Below are 21,738 nucleotides of genomic sequence, written 5' to 3'. Positions count from 1 at the left end.
TGTCAGATCAGAAAAACTGCTTCTCATTAAATAACCATTTCATGGTAAAACTAAGGGACGTAAAACCTGTGCTGAGGCTGACATACTCCAGGGGTCAAAAGAAATGGAGGTAAATTTTGGATGTTTAGCGCTTGGGACACTAAAGCAAAGTAAGGGTCCAGGCCAGTGTGGATCCCATGGCATGAAGTTCTTTCTGTTTGCTTGTTTGATTTCCTTGTTAGAGTTTGTAAAAATTTCCCAACCCCCTGGCCATGCCCACCCATCAATCACATACAGTGTTTATAAATGCCCGCTAACCTTCCTCAAACCCAACACCACCACTGCACATCCTCCTCTCATGTGTCAAATCGTGTTCCAAATAGGGGGTCCCGACAACCTCGCTCGACAGCACGCGCACCCCATCTAGTGCTCTCTTAGCCAAGACTGAAATACATTTAGTTTTCGCCCACATGAACCATTGCAAACACAAACACAAACACAAACACAAACACTTCCACCAACTGAAGCTCTCACTGGGAGAGGTGGGATGTTTCTGAGTCCTGCTTCTTCTAGTGCTCCACAGTTGGAAATATGACCAGGATCGGTCCAGATGTTGTCCTCATCACCAAAGACCCTGCTAGAAACGTTGCTCCACAGTCTTATCATCAGTCCTTACCATCAGTAGCACCAACACCAGTGACCCAACTGGAGTACCCAACTGGAGTACCCAACTGGAGTACCCCACTGGTGTACCCAACTGGAGTACCCAACCGGTGTACCCAACCGGTGTACCCAACCGGAGTACCCAACCGGTGTACCCAAGGGGAGTGTGAGACAAATATCACTGTAATGAATCATTGACTTGATTAATGCAAATCAAATACTTTCTTAATATTTTATTAATACAAAACTCTTTTTTTTTTTTTCTAAAAGAAGCTCCTGGACTTCAGATTAGTGTAGTGCATCTTCTTTCGGGTGAGGGGTCAAAAACTCTTCTACATAAATACCCAACACATTTAGTGTAGGAGTCAATGTCAACATAACATATGTGCCGAATTTCAGAACTGGGTTCCATTCAGTCCCTGCATGAGGAGCAACGAGGTCTTCATGGAATGAGGTTTCCTCCATTTTTAAACCCAGCATTTCGAACTTGGACTGAACTCGGAAGAAACTCAAACTCAGTTTGACAAACATTTCTGGAGCCTTTTTATTACATGAAACTCACAAAGTTAATAATTTTAGTTTCAGAGATGTACGCTTAACCAAAACAATTTTTTTCCCCTTTTGCTTTGAAATAAACTAAACCTTAAATAAATGACACAAATGAAAGAAAAAATAGGGCTTCCGGCCTTCAAGTCGGGTCACTGGCTTCGCGGAAACCCAGGAGAACGAAGGGTCCCTTTTTTAAATCTCACATCCAGAGCTCGTGGTTCTGTTGACCTGAATTCACTCTTCTAAACATTCACCAGATGCTCCAAAGATATGTGTACATTTCCGAAAGAGTCAAGGGAGACTGAAGCAAAGAGCATGGACACCGTGGCACTGTACTGTACGTAAGAGAGGGATCAGCAATTAGGGTTATGACCAAAGTAGCAAGTAAGCCAAAATCACAAACATGGAGCTGATGTGACATTAAATAGTGGACTATATAGTTAAATTGTTCAAATTTCACGTAAGGAGACAAACTGAAGTGAAATCATCGACCACACGAGCGTGAAATGAAACAAAACAGCATCTTCGTCATAAGCAAAGCAATTTAAAAGCTTGTAAGCAAAATCAAACTACCAGCATAGTAATTAACGGAGTAATAAGGCATTCGGGTCGCTGATACACTCGCACACGTTTCGTCTGAGTTTGATGAGGCACACACACGAGCACTGCATGGGTTCATTCGCATCACTTACGTGTGTTTTTTCACTAAACACCAAGAGCAGACTTCAAAAATGATGGGTTTTTTTTTATCAGTATGTTACGTAAATGCAATATCCATCCATTCATTAACCGGCTATCCAGTGCAGGGTCACAGTGGTCCAGAGCCTATCCTGGAAGGGTAGGGCAGATTGAACCCTGGACAGGATGCCGGTCAGTGGCAGTGTATAAATATAATAGATGCTTCTGTTTCTGAGAAACTGCTTTCCCCGACAAAATGCCCTTCGGAGTCTTGCCTCTCCGCGAGCCGAGGAACTCGCTGCTTAGGTGGAGGAAAGCGAAGAAACCAGAAAATATGAAGGCAGTATCGTTTCAGAGAACCGGGCCCATCATTTTTACCGCACATCGTCCAGGCTGCAACCAGTTTACCGGTGTCCGCACGCCGTCGGGCATCATAAACAGCCACATCATTCTGTATGTACAAATACATGATTATTTTTTCATGAAGAATCTCCCCATTTACTCCTGGAAAAAGAAAAGCCATGCAGCATTAATTTGACCTTCAGCTGAGGAGTCCCAGAAGTAACTGAACATAAAGTTTTTTTCTGGTTTTCAGTAGTTAGTTTGGCAGACGGCAGTCTGGACAGCCTGGCTACTCTCTGTGAATGTCTTCGTGTCTGATGATCTTGTACGTGATCCAGTAAAAGATGTTGAAGATGAGGAACGCCATGGGAAAGGCAGCCCTGGAAATGGTGTCGATCCTCTTAGCCCGGTCCACGAACTTCCTCCTGGAGGTGTCCGCGTCCTTGGGCACGGTGGGTTGGGGCAGGGAGTTGGGCGGGACACCCTTTGCACCCGTGCTGTCCTTCAGCTGCAGACAGTGGCCCATCCCATAGCTGGGGTAGCTGAGATGACTGTCCCCCATGTCTTCATCCTACAGGCATGAGAGAATGTGTTTTTTCCCTTGTTAGTCACAGTGTTTCCAGTTCAACGGTCAAACCCCATGACTTAAACAACAATTATTAATGGTAAAATTTTTTTTACCCCTTGAATTAAAAGGTCAGAAACTCAAGCTTAACTTTAAGTAGCTGGTAGTACAGTGGATATAGCTGCTGCCTTTGGACCCAAAAGTCACAGGTTGAGTCTTACCTTTGAGCAAGGTTCTTACTCTAAATTGCAAAAGTATACAAAGGGATGAATAATAGTAAGTAACTCAATATTGTAAGTTGCTTTGGAGAAAAGTGTGAATAAATGTAAGTCCCAGAAGCGGCTATTGTTTCGACATTCGCTTTTCTTTAGGCTCATTCTGCCAAACCACACTGGACGTCACCATGCCGACCTTGTGATGCCGTCGCTGCCTCCGCCTCAAGCGGAGGAACTCCTTCTGTTGCCTGGAGACAAAGTTAACCCCCGCGTACTCCAGCAGAGCGGCAAACACGAAGAGCAGGCACACCGCCATCCAGATGTCGATGGCTTTCACGTAGGACACCTGTCAATCACAACGGCACGGTCAGCACCCCCCCACCTCTTGGCCGTCCGTTTCGCCGCGAACCGCCTTCGGTTAAACACGATATAAAGATGCGTCGTAAGCCAAAGGTGCAGCCGTTACAAAAAACCGTTCCCGGTCCCGCGTTCTTTATTTTAATTATGTGCTGTTGTTCTCATTAGCGATAAGGGCCCTTATCCAAATTACTGCCTCTTCAAAGTGAGCCAAAGAGCGTTGGGGGGTGTGGCTGAGATATCAGCGAAAACGCGTTATGAATAGCAACCAAAATATTTACTCGGGGAGGTAATTATGCATGTTTTCAAATTCCTTACAAACCATTTAACAGAGGCCTTATTTGCATATGCTCTAAACAGTCTTTGAAAACAAGTGCCACTGTTGCTGCGAAACAGAAAGGAATCCAGTAGAATGGATAGAAAACAATATTTCATGTCATTTCGGGAAAACCGTAACGGGGAAATTTTTAACGCGGACAACAGTTTCATTTCTGTCTCATTTCTTCGATGTTGATGGTAACGGCGTGGTTAACAGATGTATTTGAGTGTAAGATCTATATGCAAATGGAGCTTGAGCTTCTTCATCACAATGTATCGCATATGGCAAATAATATGGCGTTGCTCTCTGCTTTGTTATTATGAATATCATCTTTTCTCAGTAATTATGTGGCGCGTCTGCAAGCTTTTGTGCGGCGGCGGCCAACGGAAGCACAGCATAGGTTGTCACGCACGCTGTAATCCGCACCAGCTGACAGGCATTGTTGGCTTGACCCAGTCCTTGAGCTCTGTGTCTAGACTCCAGAAGAATATAAAAAAAGAGACTTTTGTCAAAGAAATATTAGCTTATGAAGTAGCTTGAAAAGGTCAGCATGCTCAGTTTTGCTCGCGAAAAGCTAAAAATAAAGGCAGCAATCAGAAAAAACTTTGTGCTCGCATTTCTGTACATGTGAACGAGCTGTAGAAGGTGATATTTAGGATATTTAACGCTGAAATGTCTCGGCACACGCGCAGAATTACATTCTCAAATAATACATTATTTAGAGAAGAATATGACTAAAAATATTGAATTCGCACACATTGTCTGAACTGCTTATCCCATACAGGGTAACGGGGAGCCAGAGCCTAACCCAGGGTGTAAGGCTGGAGGGGGAGGGGACACAACAAGGACGGGACACAGTCCGTCACAAGTCACCCCAAGCAGGACTCGAACCCCCGACCCACCGGAGAGCAGGACCTGGGCCAACCCACTGTGCCACCACACCCCCGGATTGAATTCACTGTAGGAAATACCTAAACGTGTCTAGAAATAATTAATAGATTGACATGAAATAGGAGAATTATGTGCTCAAATTATAAATGATGTAAGAAAGAATGAAACTAAGAAGCTAATGAGTTGATCATACCATGCTTACTGTTTAGAATATGTCATTACCCGTCAAGAAATAATTAACAGTAATATTAAGGGAAGATGAAGTCTTTCCAGCCAAGGGACAACAACGAGGTGCGTCCTGATGCCACCACGAGCGTCGTTCCAGCAGCTGTCAGAGATCGTCGCGCCGCGGTTCCCATGGAAACCGTGTCAATGGCCTGTAGGTGTTAATCACTCCACCCGGCTGAGATGATGCGATGCAAGGCGGTCTTTTTCCATGGCAACTACCATCTCGCAACATTTTTGAAATGAGACTTTGATCACAACCCTGAAATTAGCAGTGGTGTTGACCGTAACTGACACTCATCACCTGGGGTTCGGCCTCTGATAATGTGGTGTTTCAAAAAAGTTACTCAAGCTGTACAGGCGACTTTTTAAATACTGGGGGGACGTGTCCCCCAGTCACCCCTGCTGATCATGTCTAACCCTAACATTTTTTTGTGGAACAATCTCTTGGAGGGCAGTGGGTCGATGAGGAGTTATTACTCAGAATCCCCAGGGGCAATGGATGGAAATGGAGAAGAGAGCACCCACCTTGGGCAAGGAGGCACGGGAACCCGAACTCTGCGTCGTCATGGTGAGCACTGTGGTGATGCCCAGGGCGACGCGGGCCGGCGCCGCGTCCATGTTGATCCAGAAGGAGACCCAGGACAGAATGACGATGAGCAGGCTGGGGATGTACATCTGGATCAGGTAGTAGCCCATCTGCCGCTCCAGGTGGAACTTCACTTCAATGCAGGTGAATTTGCCTTCGGTGGCAAAATAAGGGGATGAGCTCTGTATTATTTACGTTGCTGTGCACGGTGACGGCTGATCATTCGACAGGCTATGTACTGTTCGAAATGCTGATGCTTTGTGGTCAACTGTCGGTCAATCCATCCATTATCAATAGCCACCTGCCCAGTGTAGGGTTGTGGTGGTCCAGAACATATCCTAGAACCATTACTGGTGAGCCAGGGTGCACTCTGGATGAGACAGCAGTCCATCAGAAGGTAAACACACACATTCATTCACTCACATACTAAGGGCAATTTAGAGTCACCAATGCACCTATCTTTGACTGCGGGAGGAAACCAGAGCGCCCTGAGGAAACCCATAAACGTGCCGTGAACATGCAAACCCCACCCAGAACGAAGCGGATTCAAACCCGCATTCCAGCACATTTACGGCATCAACAGTACCTGCTTCCCCACCGCGTCACCCTTCTAGTCAAGAGACGATAACAGTGAACAAATGCAACAGTAAATGATTAGTGCAATTTGAGAAAGATTGCTCTCGAGGGTACAGCGGAAGTGCTTTCGAGTCGAGGCGCCGCGCCACTGTCTTTTACATGCAGCAAGCGCCAAATGTGACATAGTTCTATTTCTGCATGCAGATGAACCACAGCTGTACGTTCCCTCACAACTGGCATCCGTTACTTATTCATTGTAGAGCCACGAGTTGTGGACCAGAGAGGCCACATCTGGTTTATATGTGGACTTGAAACTTACTGCCACATTGCTGGAGGAAAGCTCAGCTGTTCACACACTCTTCAGCACACCCAACACAATTTTCCACGTCCATTTGTGCCTTTCTGCCCCCTCACCGGTGTTGTAGTGCTTCGTGCAGTAGCCCAGCTCCTTCTCGTCCTTCAAGATGAACTGCGGCAACGTGAGGCCCTCGGCCACCTGGACGGGCCCTTGGTCGAGCCACTCGAAGATCAGGTCGTTCATCGTGTAGCCGACTGGGGGGAATCAGGATTGGCCGCGGTGAGGGTGACGGAACACGGTTAGGGTCCGGTCATTTACAGGCAACGCAATTTGTCAGCTGGAAAAAGACACTTTCAAGGATTTCGGACCAAGTAAACTGCTTCCGCGTGTTCCAGAAGACCCAGTGCTGCTTGACACGTCTGTCACATCCTACGAGGCGGAGAGCTGCTTCGGCTGAAAAGATTGAATAATTGGACTGAAAACACTTTGCGGACTCCGTTCCGTTTCCCACGGACGTCCCCCGTGCGATTTCAAGGGGAAAGCGACAGTCGCTCAATGATAATGGACTCAATTTTAAGTGCGCGCGCAGCTGCAATCAGACTTAATCACTGTTTTTAAAGGGATTTCGCAGCGACTGACGCGGTGTTGCAAACAGGGGTCTCATGCTGTGAGCTGAGATCATATCGGGTGTGTGGCGTTGAGCGGAACGTTAAAATCGCCAGTGATCCACGGTCAGTTACGAGGTGTGCGTGTGGGGCCCGAGTGACGAGAAACACTTCATCCCTGCGTTTGTTCCGATCGAGGTTCCGCAAGCGTGAGCGATGCATGAACTGTCGCTGCTCGTGTTTTTCTTCTCCAGCTCAGAATAATTAATTCCTGCAAGAATTTAAGAAATCGTTTGAAGGCCACTCTTTGTTTGTCCCCTAATCCTGTTAAAAACTGATCTCGACGACGCGGCGGCTCTGAGACCAGTTCCCGTCATCGTGACCGGTCCCTCTTTGGAAGCTGCTATGGAAGGTGACGGAAATCACTCACAGCTCTCCAGCTGCATGGAGCAGCTCTGCACGTCCATCGGGAAGTTCTTCAGGTCCATTGGACAGGACAGAATCAACGTGAGCCTGCAGTTGGAAAAGGCTTAAGATGTTAACATGAAAAGCCTGGGTTTCAAATGTGGCAAAATGCTGTCCTTCAGAACTGCTGAATCTCTCTTTACACTCAAGAAGGCTCTCAAACCATTTCTTTCAGACTCATTTCTCCCCAGTCTTCTATGTGCTCAGTTAACAGGTACTATGTTTACACTTATGGATTTAGCTGTCACTTTCCTCTAAAGCAGCTTACAACTATTTACCCAGTTTTGGTGGCACAAATCAGAGTAAGTACCTTGCTCAACAGTACCACAGCTGGGGGTAGGATTCAAACCTGCAACCTTCAAAGCCCAAGGCAGCAGCTCTGACCACTACACTACCCATTGCCCCTCTAGCTGATTAATTGTTATTTTATCTCTTCAATAATTATTTATTTAGCACTCTCTCTCTCTGTGTCACTCACACACTATGGGGGAACCTGAACAGCATGTCTGTAGAATGTGGGAGGAAACCAGAGCACCCAGAGGAAACCCACACAGACACAGGGAGAACATGCAATCTCCACATAGACTGAGCAGGGATCAAACCCACGTCCACTCTCACCACCCAGGCACTGTGAGACAGCAGCGCTACTCACTGTGCCACCTATGTCTGGCACATCTCATGCAATAATTTTTAAAAACCCTATATACAGCTACTGGTGTGATGTACACTAGTTCATGGGGTCGTATGCGACAAATTGACAAATTGACTGTGTTCTAGAATCACATGTCTGCATCCAGAACTCTCGTTCTGCTGGTGTGCTGCACTTTTGGGACGTCCTCGCTTTGCAGAAGGGCATCCGCTAAAAGGATAAATGTAAATGTCTGTGGCGCTCCACGTGGGGGGCTCTAATGCTGCGTTCATATTCGAAAATACAGTACCCTCATTGCCGCTGCATTTGCATGATATCAAGGCCACCTGAAGAGTTAGAAGGCCTCTATCGAGCACAATAAATGATTCAGGCCCAGTGCTGTTTAGAGCGACTTGGGCAGCTCATGGGTTGAATGGATTCCTGTCTGGACCTCATCTGTGCGGAGCCGGTCCCCATCTGCCTCGTCCCCGGGGACGGACCTCCGCTAGCGGCTGTCACATCGGCTCACTGTACACTTGGAGGAGCTCGGAGGGCCGCTCTTCGGAAAGGCAGCCGGGCATATGCGAAGCGCGGCTGTATCGACGTCGAGCCGCGGGAGGATCGGCGCGATTTTCTCTACACCCCCGCGTTGAAGGAACACCTCAGCAACCTCATAAACCCACTCATGTCTCATAAACTGGGGCCTTTGTCCCAAAAAAAATTCGGTAAAATTTTCTTAATTTCAAAACATCATGTGTCATACAGGCTATCGGTACTGTGGGTCTGCTGTGCGCTGAATGCAACATGGAACCGGAAGACCTACTTTGCCATTTAGCACCAAAACTCTGAAAAGATGTACGACCAGAAGCTGCGGAACAGAAGACAACGTGTGTTAATTGTGTGCTTCTCCTCGCTGTTACACTATCGGTCAGAAGAGTGTTAAAGCAGCAGGATTCAAAGGCTCCTTCCAGTGATAATTGCCACCCCTGTAAACAGAGTATTTTCACACACATCAGCAGAAACCAGTCCCACACTGGGCTGGATGTGGAGTCTAGCTGATTATTCCGTGAAAATCTGCTCCCAGCGCATTCTTTATGCAAATAAGTACAACGTCATGCAAATGCATCATGGATATGTTACATATATGAGCTTAAAGAAAAAAATATTATAAATTCATTGCTTAACTGAAGCCTTTGTCCAAATAGATTTGCAGGGGTCGACCCATTTGCATAGCTGGGTATTTGCTGGAGCAGTGTAGGGTATAAAGGGGGTACTGTGGCACAGTGGGTTTGACCAGGTCCTGATCTCTGGTGGGGCTGGGGTTCAAGCCATGCTTGGGGTGCCTTGTGATGGACTGATGTCCCATCCTGGGTGTGTCCCCCTCACTCTCCATCCTTATGCCCTGTGTTACCGGGTTAGGCTCTGGCTTGCCGTGACCCTGCTTGGGACAAGTGGCTTCAACCACTGTGTGTGTGTGAGCACAGGGTAAATAACTCCCAGCCACAACAGTACCAGGGGATGGGACCCAAGCTCACAGTCTTTAGATTACAAGTCTGTGTCCTCAACTACCATGCAACAGTTTCCCTTAATTATCAAAATCCGATTGTTGCTTTAAACCCATAATTAGCTTGGATCCCCGTGCTTCCAGAATAGGAACCCAACCACTGTGATCCTGACTCAGACAGGATCAGGATCCTCAGCTTAAGGATAATGAGAGACCGATTGAGTAAGTGAATGAAACCCACTTGTGTCGCAGGTTTTTCTTACTGGAGCAATTCAGCATAAGAACCTTGATCAAGAACACTAGAGCAGTACAGCTTATCAGGATCTGAACCAACAACCTTCAGGTTACAAGTCCATGCCTTTAATCCTTATATTCCGCACCACAATAGCAACAAGAGATAAGACAAGTCTTTGACCACCACATGATTTACTTCCCAAACCGTAACAATCGGAGAGCGGGGGAGCTGTTTCTGCACTCAACTGTAAGCAAACTTCACACAATCTGGAATGTCTTGGCAGACACTCGTGAAAAGCATCACCAGCACTCAGAAAAGGCTCGGGCCACAGATAATGATCAAAACAAGTGGGTAGTGAGACATGCTGACATGACCCACATTGCCCACTTGTGTGTTTTTATGAGACTGGAACTATTGTACTTCTGTCTGGGACACTTTGAGACCAAGTTTTTGGGCAAATGAGTCAGTTCCTCTCGAGAGCACTGCTGTCACCTTACTTACTTACTTACTTACTTACTTACTTACTTACTTACTTACTTACCTACCTACCTACCTACCTATCTATCTATCTATTGTAACAACCCGCGTTACCGAGAGTTTGGCCGAGAAACAGATCTATTGGATGGTAGTTGGATTCTGGGTAAATTGTAAATAAAGTGTTCAACCACTGGGGGGAATTCCGGGGAAAACAAAGGGGTGACCCTCTTTGGAGGAAAAAAAAAGCCTGGGGTGTTACCAAGCAGGTGGAGAAGGTTGGTTTGGTGTGTAGATCTTAGAGGAAATGGGGTCTTCTAACCAAGAGCGTTATTTTCTTGTGTGTTGGCGTTCTAATAAAATGTTCATTATGAATGCTACCTGTGCATCCTTCTTCGTCCCATCAAAACCTGGAGTGCTGCACGCTACACTATCTATCTACCTCTGTCTGTCTTGCGTTCCCTTCCAGATCATTAGTGACAACACGCTTCCTCGTGTCCAAATATGACAATGCTGCCTGATACGGTGGGCCCACGAACGGCGGCTCATTAGCGCGCAGGTGCGCCGGAGCTTTGCGCACATTGCGTTTTAATCCTCTCGAAGCTGGGCTCTCCCGACAGAAACCCTTTAATGTTGCTTTTTTGGCTTGAGCAATAATTACATCTTAAGTGCCATCTGCAGCGACGCGCGCGACATCAGGGACAGACAGTCGCGATAAACCATGAGTGGATTTCTATTGTTCCTAGGGGGCAAATGCTGCTCAACAGAAAATTCTGGAGAAAAATGTAAACAGTGAGATGACGCAGAATACTGAGGCTATACCTGAACGATTAGTTGCGGACATGCAATGATGAGGATGATGACACTGACCACGCAGTTATTTCTCGCATCGTCTCAATTATCTTGATTTGTCACGATTTATTGATTTTTGCTTCTTTTCTCTCGTTATCTGTTAAGAAAAGGGAAATACCGTGACATCTTCTGTTAATTGCCAGGATAGTAGGATTCGGAACAATGGTGTTTTTTCCACTTGGGCATTTATTTATTTATTTATTTATTTATTTATTTATTTGCACAGCATTAAAATTCTGAATTACTGCTTACTTGCTAATTACCATTACTTATTGATTAAAAGCATGTCTGTGTATGATTTTGACTGGCTTCCTTCAAAATCACTCCTATCCAGAGTGACTTACACAAGGCTAAGTGAAAAGGTATCCGCAACACTAAACCTCTGATGAAATGTGGATAATTGCGGGTACGTTTTGACGCCTCCTCGTGACGTTACTCGTGACTTTTCACTGACGAGCACTCCATGCAAAGCGCACCGTAACGCGTCTTTTGCAAATACCCCGAGAAGAGCAGCATCGCCAGCGCTCGGCTCTCGCTGACGGAACGAACGAAAGCCCACGGAAGCCCACCGGATGCTGTAGAGCACGTTCCCATCCTTGAAGATCCTCAGCAGCTTGTTGTCAGTGGTGACGTCGTGGAAGTTGGCGCCCTTCTCGTTGGCAAAGAAAAGGTCAGGTTTCCAGATGGAGTCCAGCATGGAGGGGTCCAGGTCCAGCGAGTCGTCCGGGTACTCGCTGTAGGCCAGCCGCGGGTCGTTCCACTGCTGCCGCAGGAAGATGTTCACCCGGTAGTCCTGCGGGAGGCAACAAAGGTCAAGGACACATGAGGGCTGGAACAAATGGATGTACACACACTCGCTATACACATGCAGGCATATATATATATATATATATAATATATATGCCATATATGCCTATATAGGCATACACAATCAACACACACTTACTAATATTCTGTACTAAAACAATTCATGGGTTTTTGAGGTTATTTTAGAAAATTATGTTGCCAGTGCTTAAGTCTTCATTTATCGTATGTGGAAACCAGAGATGAAACTGTAAGATAATTGTTTCCAATAATAAGTAAGGCAATATTTGATTAGTTTTATGGTTTTACATTGAGGCAGTTAACAGTGGGGTTTTGAATTAACTAGCAAAGCAAGATTTTTTTTTTCAGTTTTTATTGCTTTTATTAGTTTTACTAGTTTTGATGAACTCAGGAATTAGATGCTAAATTAAAAAAAAAGAAAAAAAATCCTTGTTTCTTTCTAAAGGTATTCAAGCAAGTAACCGGCTTTGTGTGTTCTACGAATATATCCTGATGAAAATCGTTCTTCTTCGGCCCAAGAAAACTCGTGTTGAAATAACGCAATTTATTAGCAGCATACAGTGAGCTTTTTGTCACCAGATGAAATCAGTGCTTGTTTACAGACACTGCCGTCTTCCCGTTCTGCTGTAAAACGCTGCGTCTGAAGACAACAGATTGAGCATATAAAATATTCAGGAATCTTAATTATAGACGTGGTGTGTAGCCCCTCCACCGTTGTTACACAACACTGCAACAAAACACACAACAAAGCAACACGGAACTGACAGCTTGTTGGCGCTGCTGCGCCTACTGTATTCGTGCCTTTGTCGTGTGAACGGCACCGCGGTAGCATCATGGTAACGTCTACTTAGTCGCCCGCAGGCTTCTCACTTTCCAGCATAATTACCAGCCCTCGTACCACGAAGTGTTGGCTTCAAGCAAAGTGAATAGTTGGCTGGCATTATCATCTTGTATATCCAAATCGCACTAATTAAGACGTTTCAAAGGAGACCGAGGCTAAGAGGAAGAGCCTATTAGTGTTGGCCTTTGCGCCGCTGAAAAAGTTTTCATGAGGGTCGAGATGATGACTTGCGTTCAACGGAACGCCGTCCGGTGTAAGACACAGTCGGTCTTAGACGGAAACAATGAAAGAGCAAGCAAGGCGGCCATGAGCGGCGCGTTCCGCATCTCGACACAGCGACACAAGAGCTTACCATGGTGGTCTCTGTCACCGAGCCGAAGCTGTTGATAAAAATATTGCAGGTGACGTTTACGGGCGGACCTGTGGGATGGGATGACAACGAGAAGAAATTAGCCGTGCCACTTTTGCCAAAGGATGCTGTTTCAAAATGCCCCCTCCGGCAATCTAATGGCTAATTCTATCGCTCGGACGTGCTTTTTATCGCACTTGTCCTCTTCAGATACCACGGTACTGACAAAGTACGCGTTGCTGTGATCATTGAGCAGTAAACAGCTGCTTTTTCCCACCTTTTCAATCTGTCAGAAATGCCAGTGCTTTAAAGGGTTTTTCAGGGTATGCAACCCTTTGCCATTCTGTTTTTATCAAAGAATACGTTGTGCAAGAGGCAGTTAGACAGTGTCAAAATTTTGCTACATAGTGTCAAAAACTACTACTACTATTATTATTATTATTATCATTTATAGTAGTAGTAGTAGTAGTATTAAGCTTTATTTAGCTGATACCTTTCTCCAAGGCGGCTTACAATATCTGCTTACAGTGATTTACCTACTTATACATTTTGCTGACATTTTCAGGACAGTAGGACCCCTGATTTGTGTCTGTTGAGGAAAAACGCCTTGCTCGAGGATCCTACAGCCAGAGCAGGGATATAATCATTCTGGAATAATATTTCCCAGACTTATACTGTTTTTCTTTCCTATTATCTGAGTTGCTGTTACTTTTATCACTTTCAGCTCTGTATCAATAATATATAATTTTTCATTTACATCACCAATGAGTTGAACATGTGGGCCTTCAGACTATTCAGATAACAGCCTAACCTTCTGTTAGCTTGAATGTGAGTGAAGATGGAACAAGGCAGATGCAGTCAGCATCAGTTACACCCATTTGCGTTTAACATAGCAACAAAAAGAGAGAGGAATTATGATTTAATAAGGCAGCTGCACACGCTCAGGACAGTCTAAAACAACTAAAACAAATCCAAGTCCTGTTTTTCACATAGTGCAGTTATGTTACATTAACATGCTGTGCTTTTCTGAGTTGGATTTTCAACAGTCATCTGCCCAGCAGCGGTGTCACACCTCCAGTCTTGACACCCATCGCCAAGGAGCGAAGGGAGCACCGAGCAACACAATAAAAACCAAATGAATTATTCTGTTCAAATGGATTCGAGCTGCTGGGAGAGGGATGGCCGAGGACTCAGATGGAAGGGTTGCTCAGGATGTCCTTTATAACACCAAGCAGAGACGGTCACAGGGCACGATGACTAGTGTGAGGGAGGAGAGTCTCTAGATTTTGTCCTGCAAGTAATTTTGGTCCATGAGACTAAAAGATGCTCAAGCGAATACTTTTAAAACCCTCAATTTCATTGAAAAAATATACCGTATAAAAAATTATACCATTTTTTCTTTTTTAAATTATGATTCGATAAGACCATTAATCCAAGGTCATTTAGAAACTGAATATGAAGTTAAAAAAAATTTCAGGCAATAAATTCATAATGAAAAATTCCCTGTCTGATTATTCCGCAATTATTGCGCTCTGGTACGCCAGGAGAATGTGCAGGGATTATTAAATTTAAATGGAAATGTGCAATAACTTCGTATGATTGTTCATTTATGTAAAGAGCAGGTGTCATGCTGGTTAAGAACAACTGATACACCCTCGAGCTTTTTATTCAACCTCAGCCTCGTCAGTAAAAAAATCCAGGTTTTCAAAATAATTTAGAACCAACTTTTAAACAATATGTCATCAGTGCAACTAAATAATAATTAACAACAACTGAATACCCACAACATACAGTAGTTCAAGGGCAAATGTAAAGTACAGCTATATAATGAAATTTAATTGTGTTAATGTGTATAAGTTTGAGCAAATCGATATACGGGTAACACTGAGGAATTACCTTGTACATAATCATGCTGAGTCTTTTTTTACCATTACCTTCCAGTCACAGCTTGCTTTAGCTGCACAAACTGCTTTTTTTTCTGTTATTAATAAACACACCCCGGGAGTGGTAATTTACATCACAAAGCAATTTGAAATGTATGAAAAATGCACCAGGTAGTACAAGCATACTCTGTTTCACATAGCAAGAAACCAGGGGATATGGCCATTAAGGCTCACAAGTTTTTTCCATGATATTTTTTGTCCTTATGGAATTTACAGTAGAATGTAGAGTACTGTGCAAAAGTCTTAGGCATTAGATGTTTCACAAAAATATTTGTTTTAGATGGTTATTTAATGTCCTCTGTATTAGTGTCAATTTGAAAGAGCATATTTTTGATTTCCAAGCATTCCTTTTGCAAAAAGTTACAGTATTACAGTAAGGGTTTTGTATGTCATTAAAGAAAGAAAGTACACACACACACACACACACACACACACACACACACACACAGACTGTCTGAAACCACTTATCCCAGCGAACCAGAGCCTAACCCAGCAACACAAGGCGCAAGGCTGGAGGGGGAAGAGACACACCCAGGATGGGACACCAGACCATTGCAAGGCACCCCAAGCAGGACCCGAACCCCAGACCCGCCAGAGAGCGGGACCCAGCCAAGCCTGCCGTGGCCCCTCTCCGGATAAGCGGTTGTTGACAATGGATGGTTACTAAGCTTTGTCGGAAGTTTATTAATTAAGAACATTATTTTTGAAATCATTCCCACTTACAGCTTTTTTTCTAACCAAGTGCCTAAAACTTTTGCACAGTACTGTATGTAGCATGAAGGAAAGACATCAAGTCTAACTTATCTCAATCCCAACACACATCGGTTTGGCGTCTATCTGAATAACAGTACTCATCTTTTATGAATGTCTATAATAATGGCAATGCAGGGGGCAGGTTTGGAAACTTTCAATTTGGCTGTTTTCTGCTCTTGCTGAGGGATTAAAGCTGATGGTCACCACTGATGGTTCTCAGGCATTTTGTGGAGATGCCAGGATGGGAAAGACAGGCAAGCCAGAGAAACACCAGTGCTCAGGAAGCTCTGCCCTCTTCGGTGACAGATTTGTCATGAAAAACACGTTTGACAGCGTCATATTATCCTATCATGTAGAAATATCACGTAACCCATCTATCCAGAGCAACTGATTTTCTGATCTGAACCACTTTCATAGTTGGGTAATGATATTTAACAGCTGATGCTGAAGATGTCGCTCAGTAATATGGTAAAACTTGGCAACTTCTCCCTCAACACTGAACCACAACTGGTGCAACAAAGTATCTGCTCCTTCTTTCATCCTGCTGCCAAAATAAAAACGGCAAAGAGTATTTTGTGTTGTTTCATTTCAAATGTTTGCGGCGTAAAGAAACTGGAGCTTAACTTGAGATCAAAAGGTTGCCTGTTTGAATCCCAGGAGAGTCTCTGCTGCTGCACATGTGCTGCATCTATAAAAATCCAGCTCTATATCCATGAATAAAGTATAAAAATCTGGGCAGTATAAGTCACTTTCGATAAAAGAGGCTGACAAACAGCTGTATTTAAGTCTGAAATGGAAGGACTAATTATGTTAATTTGTATGAGGCGCAGAAGACTAATACACTGACACATAATTCCAAAGCTCTGTAAAGCTTAGAAGAAAAAATAGCAAATAAATAAATAAACACAAAAGGATAAATAAGTCGGCAAGCTGGAAAAACGAAAGAAGGCCAACAGACTATCTGGCCCTGCGTTTCAAGCGGGATTTAAATCCTCTTTTATTCCATTTCCCTGGTTTCCTCCTTAACGGGATCCAGGAGTTGGGGGAATATGACACGTCTCGCCCCTTTGGGTCTGCCGTGAGATTAAAACTTGTCAACAGTGAACGATTGCCGTGATTCGTACCACGGTTTGAACGGCCGCAGCGGACACAATGAAGGAGAAAAGAGGCCGAAGATCTGCACGCGCCGAAAACCCAACGCTAAATGTAGGTCGTCCGGCAGAACTGGGGCAGCAGGTGTCGGGGTGGAGGTTCAGGATTCTGACGTTCCTCCCAAAAGTCAGATGATCAAATTGCTGCGAGGAGAAAACACTATGGTTCCCATGAGTGAAGAGTTTGACCTGAATTTCATCACTAAAAATCCACCTGAAGGAGTGCATGTCATTCTGGGCAAAAACATCTGCCAAGCCCATGAGCGGTGATAATAATTATTATTTATTCATTCAGCCGACGCTCTTCTCCAAAGCAACTCACAACGTTAGCTCTGCATACTAAGCTACTTACAGTTATCTACCCTTTTATACAAGAAATTTTTACCGGAGTGGCAGAACGTTCTTGAGACGAAGTGACATAAACCTGTGGTGCTGCTACACAAATCCAGATGTCCAGCTTCACTTTTGCTGTGTATTACATAGGAATGTATTCTCAACTCTTTAGGTACCAATTGTCCAAACAAGTGACATTTGCAAATACATGTTCTTTAACCTTCTTAAGACCTTGTTTATTTCATTTAATCATCTGTCTGCCTATGAAGTCAGTGTATTTCTTGTGGTTTTCATACACTTAGTCATTTAGCTGATACTTTTCTCCAAAGCAAATTACAGTGTTAAGATGCTTATAATTATTTACCAATTTATACAGCTTGGTAATGTTTACTGGAGCAAGCACCTTGATGAAGGGTACTGCAGCTGGAGGTGGGATTCAAACCTGCAACCTTTGGGCCCAAAGCAAGCAGCTCTAACCACTATACTACCAGCTGTCCCCATATATAGGCACATAGATACAGGGACAGCTGGTAGTATAGTGGTTTATATAGCTATCCGGGATCATTGAAGAGCCTTTTATCTAAACTTCTTACCTGAACAAAAAAGTGAAGTTGCTGTTTGGCACTCAGCTAAAAGCTGGATAATTACATTTAACAAAATTCATATTTGCTAGGAATTGCATTATTAGTTTCATGCAATTTGAGGCCGCTCTGGGGTTCTAGTAAACATCCACATGTGCACACGGCGTTCCAGCTCATTTGACTAATCTCTAATTTGGATAATCGGGGCCATCAGAAACACGGCTGGAAAGACGAGCAACGACCACAGAGCAACAGTGCGTTTCAAAGGCGGTCAGCGAGACAGAAACTCTTTCTAGAAGATGCTTGCTTTTAATGAGCACCTTTCCAGAGAGTCTGAAGTAGAAGGCTCAAACACTTTAAATGACTCACCAGGAGATGGATCCTGACCTGGGACCCGAGAGAAAAATGTAACATTTGGTGTCTGAAGTGCAGTGCAGCCATTCCAGTGCGCTCGGCAGACCCCCGGATTAGCCATAGCTGAAGCAGGTTCGCCGAGTTTACCAGAGTGCTTTACCCACTAGAGATCAGCTTCATGTTTTTTACACAAGCTGTTTTGTCATCCATCAGCCCTTTTTTTTTTCACTCTATGCCTAGCAACATCAGTGCACTTCTAAGATGTAAAGAGTTTTTTGGTCATGTCCCTTTCTTTACTTGTGAGACTAGATTTGTGGCCATCTAGATGTCCTGGTGAAAACATCTTACCGAACATCTTAGTTAAGGTGAGTTACAGAACAACTGAAAAAAAAAAACACAGATTTTCAGCTTACTGTGTTCTTTTTCGATACGTAGTTTGTAGCCTCATAATTGATTTACCACTGCTGTGTGACAGTGCAACTGATTTACAAGCCGGGATACCATGTAGTACCAAATAACCATAAAAAAGAAAGCAACAAAAAAGCACTTCCATACCCTACCTTGTCTTGGAACCACAGAAATGGTTGACTTCACTAAGTGGCCCCTACCCTTTCCCTTTCCCATTACCTTTGAAGTTTGGTCTAATCCGAGCATCGTAGCCCGATGTTCTGCCCATTAGTTTGTCCAGAAAGTCCGAGGGAGACATTGTCAATGAGGAGCCTCTACCTCCTAACCTGGAGTCATGCTCTTTGGCATCGACCATCCTGAGAGCGGGAGACAATTAAGAAGAAAGGTTACATTATGGCTCATTCAGCAGTTGAGTCCTGTTGTGAAGCCCTCACTCGAAGTACACCAGACTGGACTAGGTATTGGGCTGTGGAGAAGAGGTACATCAAAGACAGCAAATAAAAAACTATTTTAAAAAAAATCATTACTTTACCATTCGTGTAAAAACAAACCTCTTTCAAAAGCACATTGATGTATCTGAGCAGCTCTATAGAAACCGTGGTCAATCAGATGTCTCAAACACAGCGGCGAGGCTCAGGTAGGTATATAAGGTATATAATAATAATCGCTCCAAACTCAACATGATACATGTAAAAAAAATGGTGGATCTTGGTCACATTCTCCTCCATAATGTTTACCCTCAATGATTATGCTTCCTGACCAATTAATTGTAATATGAACTATGATTTTGTCTTTATTGATAGAGCATTTTTTGACTTCATCATTTTAAGTCCAGACTTTGAACAGCTGATGGTAAAACCATACTGTTAATGACAAGTGAGCAGACAGTCACAGGAACGAGTTACAGTCATTCCTGCCTTAGGAAAACTGAAGCAAAAAGATCTCAGAACAATTAGCTGGTGTGCAGCACTTTGTCATCCTGACAACACCTGCCTGATAAATTGTGGCATGTTCATTTTTCAGGGCCAACTTGTCCACCTATCAAAGTAATTTTTGTACAGCACATCTCTATTAAATGGTGCTGTTGGAACTTCTTCTCATGAAGTGCAGGTGCTTGTTTCACAGTTAAGGTGCTCACAAAAAATACCACACTTCACTGGTTTCAGAAGGGTATAATTTATAGCACAGACATACTAGTGGCAAAGGTAAATTAACTATTCAGCATAATTCCTTCCTGCTGAAGTGGTCATTGTTTTCTCAAGGAGAAAGTTATAACCCTTCTTAATATTAAAGTTTATTTTCCTTGACAGATCAGTCAAAAGTGCTCGCTTGTTTCACCAAAAATCCAAATATTTCAGTTTTTTTAAAAAAAAAAAAAAAAACTCCATAAATACTCTTTTGTTCCCTCCAAAGGATTGTTATAATATTTCATTCACAGCAGATATTAACAAGAAAATGATTTTATGACAAATTCAAGAATAATACACACTTTATTTGTCCAGAGTGCGGACTCCAATTTTTAACTTTGTCTTCAGATTAATTTCTGCAAGGAGTCGTACATATATGGGCGGCACATAAAGCCCAGAACCAGGGGGCGGAACAGCGCAACTGTCAGTTTTATGATTGCCAATGCCACATATTAAATAAGCCAGTTTGTTTTGGCGCATACTTGCTATAATGTATATATTATAAGTGATACCAGCGCGTGCAGCGCCTTGAAGTTCCACGTACCTGAAGTTGCTCGTCTCTAAAAACCACGCGAATGACAAGGCTGTCAGGAGTCCGACACGAGGGCGATTCATTCCTCTTGATTTTTCAGCACCCATTTCTCACACTTCTCCTCGCTCTCCTCCCATGAGCGCGCGCCGCTCCAGCGCACGAGTCCGCGCGGCACCTTCAAAGGGGACTTGAACGTCTCCACCCGCGACAAAGAGCACGCAGGAGGAAGCCCGCTCCTTCCGATCATAGTTCACATGAGTGAGACACCTGTGCCGAAGAGCGTTCCCGTAGCGCACATTTTCACAGCCATTAATGATTAATAACCTGATTATGTCGCATTTACTTACTAAATATATCTATAGATATATATGTATATACATATGGGTTTTTTTTTTTTTTCTGGTGAGAAATGTCTTCATAAGGTGGAGCAAGAGGATTACACTGTAGATGCCTTGCGGAAAAGACGCGTTTACCAAAAAGGCAGTGTGTCCTCTCAAGTATGTGGTTGTCGCAAAGACGAGCGCTGCCGCGGGATGGAGAACATCTACTGGTGGAATGAGCGGCGCGCGCTCAGCCGCTTTGATTCCCTTCAGCACGTTGGACAGCGCCTGGGTCGGCTGCGCGCAAGCGCGCGGGCACGGGTGGATGGGGGGGTGGAGGGGGTGTGGTTCAGCCGATGAGGACTTCCACTGAAGACGCACTGGCAGGTATGCATCTGGACATTAAGAGATTGTGGGACAGGAGGCAGAGTGTCTCAGTGCGTTGTGGACTGTTGTAGTGTGTGTATACTGTCACTAAGAAGGTTGACTGTCTCAATGGGCTGTGGACTGTCTCTGAGCGTGTGCCTTGTTTTAGTGAACGTTGACTGTCTCGGTGGATATTGAAGAGCGTAATGGGTTGTTGACTGTCTATCTCAGTGGATGCTCACTTTCTCAGTGTGCGTAGATTCTTAATGGACCTTGACTATATCAGTGCTTTGTTGACATCAGTGGATGTTGAGTGTCTCGGTTTGTGTGCACTGACTTCGTGGATGTTTGCTGTCTCCTTGGGTTGTGGACTGTTTCAATGTGTCTACACCGTCTTAGTGAATGTTGACTGTCTCCGTGGATGTTGAAGATCTTAGTGGGTTGTTGACTGTCTCAGTGGTGGTTGACTACGTGGTGGTTGGCTTTCAGTGAGTTCACTGTCACAGCTGGTTGTTGACTGTCTCAGTGTTTCTAAACCATCTTAGTGGATGTTGACTCAGTGACAGTTGACTAAGTGGTAGTTGACTTTCAGTAGGTTGTTGACTATCCCTCTGGATTTTGACTGTCTTAATAGATTTGCGATTGACTCACTGATGTACACTTTATCAGACTATGTATAGACTTCAAAAGACTCAAATCTTCAGTACAATAGATTGGCTTTATTTGGCCTTATGTGTGAAAATTTGTGAAATCATGAACTTTAATGCCACTATTGTGCTACTGAAA

The 21,738-nt window shown here is 44.2% G+C and overlaps 1 protein-coding gene across 2 annotated transcripts; it reads right to left on the bottom strand.

Annotated features, from left to right (window-relative positions):
- Window positions 1–2,039: 2,039 nt before the first annotated feature.
- Window positions 2,040–20,349, bottom strand: glra2 (glycine receptor, alpha 2). Of its 2 annotated transcripts, none has more exons than XM_018743172.2 (9): window positions 20,279–20,349; window positions 18,767–18,903; window positions 13,028–13,095; window positions 11,579–11,802; window positions 7,282–7,364; window positions 6,363–6,500; window positions 5,312–5,526; window positions 3,188–3,337; window positions 2,040–2,782 (listed from the first exon to the last, which is right to left on the bottom strand). In XM_018743172.2, the coding sequence occupies exons 1-9, from the start codon at window positions 20,347–20,349 to the stop codon at window positions 2,501–2,503; spliced, it is 1,368 nt and encodes a 455-aa protein (XP_018598688.2). In that variant the 3' UTR covers window positions 2,040–2,500. The 2 variants fall into 2 exon arrangements, with proteins under 2 accessions (XP_018598688.2, XP_029112689.1); XM_029256856.1 differs by having other exon boundaries at window positions 3,164–3,337; window positions 20,279–20,341.
- Between the last annotated feature and the right edge of the window lie 1,389 nt (window positions 20,350–21,738).

The sequence above is a fragment of the Scleropages formosus genome, chromosome 12 (genome assembly GCF_900964775.1).
Source record: "Scleropages formosus chromosome 12, fSclFor1.1, whole genome shotgun sequence".
NCBI lineage: Eukaryota > Metazoa > Chordata > Actinopteri > Osteoglossiformes > Osteoglossidae > Scleropages > Scleropages formosus.
This window is presented reverse-complemented; position numbering and strand designations above follow the sequence as displayed.